The sequence below is a fragment of the Pogona vitticeps genome, chromosome 4 (genome assembly GCF_051106095.1).
Source record: "Pogona vitticeps strain Pit_001003342236 chromosome 4, PviZW2.1, whole genome shotgun sequence".
Taxonomy (NCBI): Eukaryota; Metazoa; Chordata; class Lepidosauria; order Squamata; family Agamidae; genus Pogona; species Pogona vitticeps.
The window spans coordinates 122,296,478-122,309,677 of NC_135786.1; the positions used below are offsets into that span (position 1 = coordinate 122,296,478).

Sequence of the window (13,200 nt, forward strand, 5' to 3'; positions counted from 1 at the left end):
AAAAGGAGACTCCAGCATGAAACCAGTTAAGTACAACTTGTCAATACATTCAGCTTTATCTCCTGTGGAAATCAGATACAGGTGTTTATCCTGATACAAATGAAAATTACAACAGCAGTGCAGACTCCTCCTGTTATTATCAATGCTGTTTTGGAACTGTCACTGTTCTTATTTTGCACAAATTTAAGCTTTCATTTAATGTAGAGATGGGCATGTCCAGAGGGGGCAGGACAGCAAAAACAGGGTGCTGCCTCCGAGTGGGCACCTGCTGGAGGATGTAGGGTTGGAAAGAGCCAGACACCAGTTCAACCGGTAAATGAACCAGCACGAACTGCCAAACTCGCAGTTCATGCCCATCTCTTATTTAATTGTCAAACTGTTGTTATTTACACTGAATTTCCTTTTGATATTTCCATTTCTTTCCCTCTATACCCCTATGTATGTCCAGTTGAGAATGGAGGACAACACTTTGTGACCCTGGTGAGGTGGATCTTAAATCTATGAATGTTTATCCTGTAAAAAATGCATTAATCTTATAGCTTTAGGTATGGCTGTGGAGCCAGAGGCTGGGAGCATAATTCCCCACTGTCCCTTAACAGGGGCTGAACTTGATGATCCGTTGGTGGTCCCGGGAAAGCCTGCATCGAGGTGGGGAAGCCCTGGGAGGCCTCCGAAAGCACCAATTGCGGTGGTGGGGGACCCCTGGGAGGTCTCCGATGGCAGCGGGGAAGCCTTAAGAGGCCTCCGAAGGTGGCAATCATGGTGGTGGGGGACCCCCGGGAGGTCTCCGATGGCAGCGGGGAAGCCTTAAGAGGCCTCCGAAGGTGGCAATCATGGTGGTGGGGGACCCCCGTGAGGTCTCCGATGGTGGCGATCACGGCGGCGGGGGACTCCCGGGAGGCTTCAAACAGGTAAGGTGCTGCTTTTTCCTTTAAAAAATTGTTTTGGGTGGCTTTTGGAGGGTAGGTTTGGGCTGGGGGCTATGTTTCTTTTTTTTCAGTCCTAGCAGGGGACTTGCTCTGTTTATTTTCATTTGGGGGCGGGGTTCCTTCGGCTGGAACCGATTAATCGGTTTTCAGTGCATTTCTATGAGAAATTTTGCTTCTACTTACGAACGTTTCAACTAACGAACATCTTCTGGATGGATTAAGTTCATAAGTAGAGATTCCACTGTACTAGTTTTCTCTTAAACACTGCAATAAATGTTACTCTGATTTCTAAACCTCTTAAGTCTGCTAATTTATATGGGGAAAAGAGCAGCCCCCTTTAGAACCCTCACAGTTGATCCCTAGGCAATAACTCCAGAGAGTCTCATATTCTAGTATAAGCAATGAAGACTACAAGATAGTCAGAGCTTGAAAACCCTGTTGTCAGAAACAAAATCACGAATGTCACACTATAGATCAATGCTGTAGATTAAGTTACAGTTTAGTGGGCCATTTTTCTTTTCTTTCTCTTACTGTGTTTCCCCGAAAATAAGACAGGAGGAGTGGCATGATGAATTAAAACCTGTTTGTACTTTTCAGCATTCATGATCCCAGGGACAGTATCACCAACACCAATAGCAGAAATGCAGCCCCAAATGAGGAAAGACCTTCCAACATGTTTCACTGAAGGCCGCAAGCACTCATGCTTCCATCTCGCTCCAACTCTTCTCCTCACATATTGTTGATGATTGGACCCAAACATTTCAAACTTGGAATCACCACTCCATAATACTTTTTTCACTATTCTCCACTCCAAGCCTTTTCACCCTGTTCTCCTTCTGAAAAAATAGTTTCTTGGCTGCCACCATTCCTGATCAAGCTTCTTCGGACTGTTGTTGTTGTTCTTTAGTCATTATGCCGTATCCGACTGTTTGTGACCCCATGGACCTGAGCACGGCAGGCCCTCCTGTCTTCCACTGCCTCCCGGAGTTGGGTCAAATTCATTTTGATTGCTTCAATGACACTGTCCAACCATCTTGTCCTCTGTCGTCCCCTTCTCCTCTTGCCTTCACACTTTCCCAACATCAGGGTCTTGTCCAGGGGGTCTTCTCTTCTCATGAGATGGCCAAAGTCTTGGAGCCTCAGTTTCAAGATATGTCCTTCCAGTGATCACTCCAGGGGATTCTCTAGAATAGTCTCTTCCAGCACCACAATTAAAAAGCATCAATTCTTCGGCGGCCAGCCTTCTTTATGGTCCAGCTCTCACTTCCATACATCGCTACTGGAAAAACCATCGTTCGTTTAGTCGTGTCCGACTCTTCGTGACCCCATGGACCAGAGCACGGCAAGCCCTCCTATCTTCCACTGCCTCCCGGAGTTGGGTCAAATTCATGTTGGTTACTTCGCAGACACTGTCCAGCCATCTCATCCTCGGTCGTCCCCTTCTCCTCTTGCCGTCACACTTTCCTAACATGAAGGTTTTTTCCAAGGAGTCTTCTCTTCTCATGAGATGGCCAAAGTACTGGAGCCTCAGCTTCAGGATCTGTCCTTCCAGTGAGCACTCAGGGTTGATTTCCTTTAGAATTGATAGGTTTGTTCTCCTTGCAGTCCAGGGGATTCTCAAGAGCCTCCTCCAGCACCACAATTCAAAGGCATCAATTCTTCGGCGGTCTGCTTTCTTTATGGGGAAAAACCATAGCTTTGACTATACGGACCTTTGTTGGCAAGGTGATGTCTCAGCTTTTGAGAATGCTGTCTAGGTTTGTCTTCACTTTCCTCCCAAAAAGCAGGTGTCTTTTAATTTCGTGGCTGCTTTCACCATCTGCAGTAATCATGGAGCCCAGGAAAGTAAAATCTGTCACTACCTCCATATCTTCCCCTTCTATTTGCCAGGAGGTGATGGGACTAGTGGCCATGAGCTTAGTTTTTTTGATGTTGAGCTTCAAACCATTTTTTGCGCTCTCCTCTTTCATGCTCATTACGACGTTCTTTAATTCCCTCTCACTTTCTGCCATCAGCGTGGTATTGTCTGCATATTTGAGGTTACTGCTATTTCTTCCGGCTTGGGATTCCTCCAGTCCGGCCTTTCACATAATGTATACTGCATATAAGTTAAACAAGCAGGGAGACAATATACAGTCTTATCGTACTCCTTTCCCAATTTTGAACCAATCAGTTGTTCCATATCCAATTCTAACTGTTGCATCCTATTCCACATATAGATTTCTCAGGAGACAGATAAGACGATTAGGCACTCCTATTTCTTTAAGAACTTGCCATAGTTTGTTGCGGTCCACATAGCCAAAGGCTTTTGCACAGTCCATGAAGCAGAAGTAGATGTTTTTCTGGAACTCTCTGGCTTTCTCCATAATCCAGCGCATCTTAGCAATTTGGTCTCTAGTTAATTTACCACTTCGAAATCCAGCTTGTACTTCTGGGAGTTCTCGGTCCACATGCTGCTGAAGCCTGCCTTGGAGGATTTTGAGCATAACCTTGCTAGCGTGTGAAATGAGTGCAATTGTACGGTAGTTGGAGCATTCTTTAGCACTGCCCTTCTTTGGGATTGGGATGTACACTGATATTTTCCAATCCTCTGGCCACTACTGAGTTTTCCAAACTTGCTGGCATATTGAATGTAGCACCTTAATAGTGTCATCTTTTAAGATTTTAAATAGTTCAACTCGAATGCCATCACGTCCGATGGCCTTGTTGTTAGCCATGCTTTCTAAGGCCCACTTGACTTCACTCTCCAAGATGTCTGGCTGAAGGTCAGCAACCACAATATCTGGGTTGTCCGGGACATCCAGGTCTTTCTGGTATAATTCCTCTGTGTATTCTTGCCACTTCTTTTTGATGTCTTCTGCTTCTGTGAGGTCCCAACCATTTTTGTCCTTTATCATGCCCATCTTTGCACAAAATGTTCCTTGAGTATCTCCAATTTTATTAAACAGATCTCTAGTTTTTCCCTTTGTGTTATTTTCCTCTATTTCTTTGCACTGTTCATTTAAGAAGGCCCTCTCGTCTCTCCTTGCTATTCTTTGGAAGTCTGCATTCAGTTTTCTGTAACTTTGCTGTCTCCCTTGCATTTTTTTCCCTTCTCTTCTCTGCTATTTGTAAGGCCTCATTGGACAGCCACTTTGCTTTCATACATTTCCTTTTCTTTGGGATGGTTTTTATTGCTGCCTCCTGTACAATGTTATGAGCCTCTATCCATAGTTCTTCAGGCACTCTGCCCACCAAATCTAATTCCTGAAATCAGTTCTTCAATACCACTGTGTATTCATAAGGGATTCAGTTTAGATTATACCTGACTAGCCCAGTGGTTTTTCCTACTTTCTTCAGTTTAAGCTTGAATTTTGCTATGAGAAGCTGATGATCAGAGCCACAATCAGCTCCAGCTCTTGTTTCTGCTGACTCTATAGGACTTCTCCATCTTTGGCTGCAGAGCATATAATCAATCTGATTTCGGTATTGCCCATCTGGTGGTGTCCATGTGTAGAGTCGCCTCTTGTGTTGTTGGAAAAGAGTATTTGTGATGACTAGCTTGTTCTCTTGACAAAACTCTATTAGCCTTTGCCCTGCTTCATTTTGAACTCCAAGGCCAAACTTCTCTGTTGTTCCTTTTATTTCCTGACTCCCAACGTTAGCATTCCAGTCCCCTATAATGAGAAGAACATATTTCTTTGGTGTCAGTTCTAGAAAGTGTTGTAAGTCTTCATAGTCAATTTCAGCCTCTTCAGCATTGGCGGTTGGTGCATAAACTTGGATTACTGTGATGCTGAAAGGTCTGCCTTGGATTCATATTGAAATCATTCTATCATTTTTGAGACTGTATCCCAACACAGTTTTTCCCACTCTTTTGTTGACTATGAGAGCTACTCCATTTCTTCTATGGGATTCTTGTCCACAATAGCAGATATGATAATCATCTGAATTGAATTTGCCCATTCCCGTCCATTTTAGTTCATTGATACCCAAGATGTCAATGTTTGTTCTTACCATCTCCTGTTTGACCACATCCAGCTTCCCAAGGTTCATAGATCTTACATTCCAGGTTCTTATGCAGTACTTTTCTTTGCAGCATTGGACTTTCCTTTCACTTCCAGGCGCGTCCGCAGCTGAGCGTCCTCTCGGCTTTGGCCCAACCACTTCATTAGCTCTGGAGCTACTTGTACTTGTCTTGCGCTCTTCCTCAGTACCATGCTGGACACCTTCTGACTTGAAGGGCTCATCTTCCAGTGTCATATCATTTAGCCTTTTGTTTCTGTTCATGGAGTTTTCTTGGCAAAGATACTGGAGTGGCTTGCCAGTTCCTGCTCCAGGTGGATTGCATTTAGTCAGAACTCTCCACTATGACCTGTCTGTCTTGGGTGTCCCTGCACGGCATAGCCCATAGCTTCTCTGAAATACTCAAGCCCCTTCGCCATGACAAGGCAGCAATCTGTGAAGGGGTCTTTGGACTGTAGAATGGGCCAATTTGGCATCCTGATAAAGCTGCCAGGCGCTGAGCCAGGTCCTTGCTGGACTTCCTCAGAGTTTCTTCTTTGAGAGATTGGAGGAACTTCTCATCAGATTTTTAAAGTTTTCATAGCCTTCCAGTCCTTTTTTTATCCTTGACCTCTCCTGAGTCTTCAAATTTCTTTATAACAGCTTGAATACTACATCTTGAGTATCCAGTTTGTTTGTTGATTTTCCTTTGAGGGTGGCACTGCTGTTGCAAAAGTATGATTTTATGTCTGTCAGATTCTGTGACCTTTGGCATTTTGAATGGAACTATGATATTGAATGTCAGTCTTATTAGTAAACTTCCAATGAATTAAACTCATACAACATGTATATGTAATGTAATAGACCTTTTTTCACAGCAGCCATTTTGACATGAAAGAGTAGGACAAATAAAGGTGTTAGCAATGACAACGATTCGGGTTCCATTCCATTTAGGTTTATGGGAACCAGGTGCCTGCTATTGCTCAAGTGTAAGGAGAAGTCACATTAAATACTTGCCAGTTTAGCCTACAGAAGCTGTTTTTTCTGATTTTTTTCCCCTGGTTTTAAATACTGCATACAAATGTCCTGCATTTTCTGTATTCTAATAAAGAGACTGAGAAATAATTATATATGGTAACTGTATCATTGCTAAAACAACAAATCTAATGGTGGCCGAAGACATTGGTGCAGTACTTACTTACTTACTTACTTACTTACTTACTTACTTACTTACTTACTTACTTACTTACTTACTTACTTACTTACTTACTTACTTACTTACTTACTTACTATCTATCTATCTATCTATCTATCTATCTATCTATCTATCTATCTATCTATCTATCTATCTATCTATCTATCTATCGTCCGTCCGTCCGTCCGTCCGTCCGTCCAACTAACTAACTAACTAACTAACTAACTAACTAACTAACTAACTAACTAACTAACTAAATAACTAAATAAATAAATAAATAAATAAATAAATAAATAAATAAATAAATAACATTAAAAAGTGATGTACCTTACCTAACTGAACCATCTGGAATATTTGGAACATACAGTGTTATAGGGAAAAGTGAACGACTTGAATTTTTCAAAGTTGCCATTGCACACAAAGCCTCCGATTCACTACGAGGTGCAGAAACTTTCATACATCCAAGGTAGGTCAGTTTGTTGAACGATACACTGTCTTCTTCTGAGGGTGTAACAGGAAGACAGGATCTCTGAGGCAGAGCTTCTGAAAAATAATAAAATTCAACAGTCATATCCTGATTAAAATAATATGCTTCAGGAGTCCCTCAAGTCTATCTGAAGTATGCAGACGATCAATGGCATATTGCAAAAACGTCTGCACTTGTTTCCAAAACACACAACAAAACTGAGATTATATTTTTACTCTCCAACAGCCTTACATTGTGTGAATGTTTGTAAGGTATTATTTAACCTCTTCCCAGTTTGCCACAACAATCAGCAAGAATCTACAAACTGAGTATTCAAGCACTATTTTAAAGGATAAAGAGTACTTGCTGGCTATTCTGCCATTAGTGAACTTTTCTTGTAGATGCCCAAAGGTCAAACAGTAACTTCTCATTTCTCCTCTTTCTCCACCCAACTGAAAAAATCTTTTAATTTTGATTTCTTTTCAACATCTGGAACAGTACATTTTCACAGCTTTTCCCAAAGGTTTTATCTAGTATGTTAGCTTCAACCATCAGTTTACTGCTTTTTCATGCAACAAAGTTCAGTCCATGATGTGGGTACAGTACAAGAACACCTAACAGCAAATTTCTGTGTTTAGTTATCTTGAATGTCTATTTCATAGAGGAAATATATATATTTATTATTTCATCTATCTGTAAATTAATACATAAAAACAGTAATGCAACACTAAGCAAATATTGTTTACAAAACAAGCTCTAGAGAAGGGTTTGGACAAATACCTCAGTTCTTACTATGGACGTATTATGAACCAAGCCTTATTTATTTATTTGTTTGTTTATTTGTTTATTCATTCATTTATTCATTTATTCATTTATTCATTTGTTTGATTTCTAGCCCATCCCCCCCAGACAGCTTACAAATATCGAGGTCCCAAACCGTTTAGGACTTTATACATCATCATTAACACTTTGAAGTCAATGCGGAAACAAATGGGCAGCCAATGCAAGGGAACCAGAGTGGGAGAGAAATGCTGGTATTTTCTCATCCCACTAAGGAGTCTGGCCACAGTGTTCTGCACCATTTGAAGCTTCTGCATCAATCTCAAAGCTAGCCCCACATAGAGTGCACTACAGTGGTCTAATCTCAAGATTACAAGCGCATAGATGAGAGTGGTGAGGGACCCTCCATCAAGGTAGGGTCGCAGCTGGGCCATCCACCACAGATGGAAATAGGCAGAACAGGCCACGGACACTACCTCGGTTTCCATGGTGAGCACCTGATCCAGATGGACCCCCAAGCTGTGGATCCCACTCTGTGCAGTGAGAGTCACCCCCCCAAAAGAGAGGGAGTTTCCCAAACCACCAACGGAGGGGCCACCCACACTTAAGACCTCCGTCTTGTTCGGGTTCAGCCTCAACCCATTCAGCTGCATCCATTGCAGTACGGCCTCCAAAGAGCGCTGAAGGGACAGAACAGCATCCACTGAAGTAGGTGAAAAGGAGATGTAGAGCTGGGTGTCATCAGTGTCTTATGAAGAAAGACTGAAAGAACTGGGCACGTTTAGCTTTGAGATAAGAGGACTACAGGGAGATAAGATAGCACTTTTCAACTGCTCAAAATATTACCATACAGAGGAGGGGCAGGATCTGTTCTTAATTATTACAGACTGCAGGACATGTAATAATGGGCTCAATTTACAGGAAGCCAGATTTCAACTGAATATCAGGAAAACTTCCTAACTGTTAAGAGTAGTATGACAATGGAATCAATTCAGGAGGTGGTGAGTGATCTAATGTAGAGGCATTTAAGAGAAAACTAGCCAACCATCTGACATATATTTTGATTTGGATTCCTGTACTGAGCAAGGGGTTGGACTCAATCACCTTATAGACACTTTCCGACTCTGCTATTCTGTGATTCTATGGGTTTCCCAGCTATTAATAGCAGTAATTTTTCATTTTGCATTGAGTTCTGTTCTGAAAACCACTTCTAGTCTACCAAAATGGTTGTTCCTGGATAAGAATTTATTTATGATTTATATTGATGGATGCCTAGGTAATTATCATTTTTTTTGCTCCTCAAACACTAAATTAACTGTCCATTGGAAAGATCATCATTGCTGTAGTCAGAGAATTTGCCCCTTTTGGTGTAGATAATGGTACATTTACCAACACCAAAATCCATTGTTATGTGTACTGTAAGTCTCAACAATGTTTAAGAGTATTCAATTAATCAGGAGAGCTTGCAAATAATATAAATGGACAATGTTCAGCTAAGGATGAAACATCAAGGCATTTTTTCTGATAATGATGCTTATAACCTTGGGCAGTATCAATTTTTCAGACAGAAAATTTAAAGGCATGCAGAACCACAAAGGGATTAAAGAATCACCCTGAAAAATACAGAGAGGTCATCTCTACACCTCAGTGTTCCTCCTCTTCTTCATAAGTTTAGTTAGTGAAGTAACAACTCTGTAATCAATGATTCTATTATCAATATTGTATATTCTCAGTAGAAACCATCAGTGAGGCACAGAATCAAAGGCCTTTTGTTAATCAATATAAGCAACTAATACGTTTCTGGTGTTTCTTTGAGCATGATTTAATATGAAGGAATCAATAGTAAGCAATTTTTCAACACAGAATATCTGTTGTCTATTAGGGCAGTGTTCCTCAATCTTGGGCCTCCAGATGTTCTTGGACAACAACTCCCCAGAAGCCTTCACAACCACCTTTGCTGGCCAGGATTTCTGGGAGTTGAAGTCCAAGAACATCTGGAGGCCCAAGGTTGGAGAACACTGTATTAGGGCATTCAATAAAATTGTAAATGTTTTGGGAAAATAATTTATTCAAACAAACAACTGTAAAATGTGGGTAATCAGGTGATCGTTCGGTAATTTATAGCAGTGGTTCTTAACCTTTGTTACTCTGATGCTTTTGAACTGCAACTCCCAGAAACCCCAGTCAGGACAGCTGGTGGTGAAGGCTTCTGGGAGTTGCAGTCCAAAACTCCTGAGTAACCCAAGGTTAAGAACCAGTGATATAGGATCAGAACAATCGCCAGATTTATAAAGGAGATGGGTTATTATATGTGCAAAGAATTCTGGAATAGGAGTAGAGTTGCCAAGGGCTTCGTTAAAAACTTTAGACAGGTGTACATTAGTTAAAATCATTTTTCAACCAAACATTATGGATCTCATTTCTATTATTATTATTATTATTATTATTATTATTATTATTATTATTATTATCATCATCATCATCATCATCATCATCATCATCATCATCATCATCATCATCATCATTCTTTCCCGGTTGTTTGTTTTTGCTTTATTTTGTTCTTTCGTGTGTGTGTGTGTGTGTGTGGGTGTGTGTGTGTGTGTGTGTGTGTGTGTGTGTGTGTAAAACACACAATAAAAATTGTTGAAAAATTCAAGACAAACTTTTGAGCCACCACCAGTTTTCCCCCTCCCTCTTCCATACTGCTCCTTTGATATGTATAAAATATTTATACCAGTACCTGTGGTGGGAAGATCCAGTAGAAGATGTACTGAAGGCTGGCTGACAGAACTGTCTCCAAGCGATTCCCTACTAACACTTCTCCCATCTGAACAATCCACAGTGTTATCTTTCTGGCCTTTGTCAGAATCCTTCAGAATTTCTTCCATAGCTTTTTCCACTTGTCCAACTTTATTTGGAAATATCTATTTTTAAAAAAGGAATAGCCACTAATATTTTTAGTAAGAATATCTTCTTTTAAATTAGTCTACAACAATTAGGGATTGCCTTTTGGGGTTTTTGGGCTGAGTAAATGAGATTTTAAATTTCATTTTTTTCCCTCTCATTTTTAATGAGTTTTTTAAAAAAAAAAACCTGTAAATTCTATATTTTAATTAATAGCCAAGGAAATGTTACCATGAGCTGGATTTTTTCATCTTTCGCAGAATGATGCTCTGTATGCTTATTAACCAACACATATTCTTCATTTAATACTGAAAGTGTTTCGGAAGAAAGGCTGGTTTTGTCAAACGAAGGTCCAAGATCCATTTCCGAATTATGACCCTTTCTGCCAGACACTAAATGCAAAAAAAACCCACCATCAGTTACTAAATCACTTTCACCTTTCCACCTCTAAACATTCAAATTTTAATGTGAACAAATGAATACTTCACACAGTTTCAAGAATGATCTCAAATCACTTCCCAATATATTTTTCAAGGGGTCAATATGTTACATAAAAAGACAACCATCAAAAATTAAACATCAGGAAAAAAATAAAATAAAAAGAATGTATGGGCCAAAATCCTGACAGGCAGGAATGACAGCAGCAGAAAATTACTTTTGATTAAATACTTATTTTTCAACATCAGGGTGCATACAATTTTGTGTTAATGCATGCAAGCCATGCGCTCCCCAAATTGAAAAAAGAAATATTTAATCAGAGGCAATCTGCTACTGACAAGGATGTCATTCTCACTGCACAAGCAGATCTTCACAACTGGATTTTGGCCATAAAATGGTCCACATAAAACTGGGTAAGAGTTAAACTGCAAAGCAAGCAATCTAAAAATGTAATTGTCCAAATATATAAGTATTTCCCTATTAACTCTTCTGCAAAGCATTCTTTTCTTTCCTCACTAGAACCAATACTCCAAAAATCAAAGATTTCTAAAAACACTTTTCTTGATTTGCAAAATAGAAGATCATGACAACATGCAGTTTTTTGTAAACTGGTAAGGATAGGGACTGAAAATAATCCAAAATCATGAGCTTTTTAAATCAAAAGTGTTACAATCCTAAACGAATACCCAAGGACGGGTATACAGTATATATAAATGTAGGCCTATAAAACAAAAATATTTTTCCCAAAAGACCCAAATTAAATAACAATGTAATAAAGGTGGACACAACTAAACAGAATGTGAGATGCTATTGTGAGTTGTTACAGAGGACTGCTCCTCGATATGTTTTTATACAACTGTAAAGAACCACCATGGTGAACTAAAATTCCATTTAAAAAATAATTTGATAAAAAAATTAAATGACAGTTCTGAGCCCAATTTTTTTAACTGAAAACAAGCAAAAGAGGATGCAATGGTATACACTTTCTAGAGAAGCAGTACATTAGTGCTCATACACATCTTAAATCCTATTGCATAAATTATATCACATAAGGCTAATGACATCAGCAGTGGCAGCAATTTTTCAGACATTTCTGATTTGCCCCTTCCGAAGATCCTTAGGATCCAATGAAATCCCTTTCATCATTAGGAAACCACTACAGGTTGCAGAATGGGGGTGGGAATGGGCAGTTGCTAATTACCAAAAATGACCCTTAGTAAACTTAACCAGAAAGCTGTGATTTTCAGTACTTAAAGACACCCTTCCGTCCATCAGACCCCAACAGCTTCCCAAAAACCACCTCCAAAAGAGGAGAGAAGCAGCTTGTACTAATTAACCTGATAATGGTTCTTGAACTACTGTATTTTCTTTATTTTTTTGAAGCACCATAGCTTTAAAAATGTAAAAGATCCCAGTACTGTACTGTATTTCTAGGTCCAGATGTACCCATGTAATGAGAACAGGGACATACAGTAACAGTGTGCTTCTATAACAGTGCTCACACATACTGAATTTTTAGTCCCAACACTATGATGTAAGTATGCTGTCAGAGCAACACAATGCTAGCAGTGTTCTCATTCACACATACACAAATTTGCAATACACAAATTTGCAATATGTATTTGAATTTAATGAACACAAAGCAATAGGGATATTTTGCAAAGTCCAGCAGGCCTCAAAAGGTGCTGCAGATCAGTGAAGCACACATGAGAATCTGGTAAAACTGTAATGCAACATTTGCTATGTCGTGGGGAACAGGTATAGGCTAATCAGACAGTTGTTGATGTAAGATACAAAGTGTTATTATTTCATGACCTTTATACTAATTCTGCCATCTCACAAATTATATTGTATATAATGTATATTTCACTAACTACTGATCAATACAGTTATACCTTATCTCTCCCAGAAACCACCAGAGATAATCCAAAAGTGACATGCTGAAAAATGACTTGCTCCAGCATATATAATTAATGACATATAAAAGAATATAGCACAATTACCTTCCACTGCTTCAAAACCATTCTACACAAATGGCATAGATACAGTAAAGAACTTTTATTTGGGAAAGCTATAATCTCTTCCATATTTGAAAAAAAGCTATACCTTCCCCCACTATTCTTCTGATTTTTGTTTAATAGCCAAATGCTTCTTTATGGAAGACACATGAAGAAAACAGCAGTAAACTGGCAGTGTTTCATTGCTGTGTGTTTTGAACAATGTCATGGTAAATTATGGGGCTGAGGGTTATGGAAAGCTCCAGTTCAAAAGTAGTTATAAGCAGTGATTCATCTGCTACCAAAATGACATGCTAACCAAAACATAGGAAGTGCCACCCTTTCCATGTTATGACATCATGCCACATAAGCAGCTGTGAATGCAAAATTATTGCTTTAGCTAATTCAGTTACCTACAATACAGTTGTTATTCACATGACAGAAAACAGCTACCTAACCAATATGCATTAGTTTAATTGAAATAAATTTTTCTCTTCTCAAAATCCA

The 13,200-nt window shown here is 39.6% G+C and overlaps 1 protein-coding gene across 7 annotated transcripts in view; it reads right to left on the reverse strand.

Moving 5' to 3' along the window:
• The window catches only part of RABGAP1L (RAB GTPase activating protein 1 like), a 244,204-nt gene that overhangs the window by 224,026 nt on the left and 6,978 nt on the right, over positions 1 to 13,200 (reverse strand). For all 7 annotated transcript variants that reach the window (XM_020798552.3, XM_020798554.3, XM_020798551.3 and 4 more), the window contains exons 2-4: positions 10,490 to 10,650; positions 10,095 to 10,278; positions 6,441 to 6,651 (exon numbers count right to left, since the gene is read on the reverse strand). In XM_020798552.3, the coding sequence (XP_020654211.3) occupies positions 6,441 to 6,651; positions 10,095 to 10,278; positions 10,490 to 10,621 (527 nt within the window). In that variant the 5' untranslated portion in view covers positions 10,622 to 10,650. The remainder of the gene's footprint in view (positions 1 to 6,440; positions 6,652 to 10,094; positions 10,279 to 10,489; positions 10,651 to 13,200) is intronic.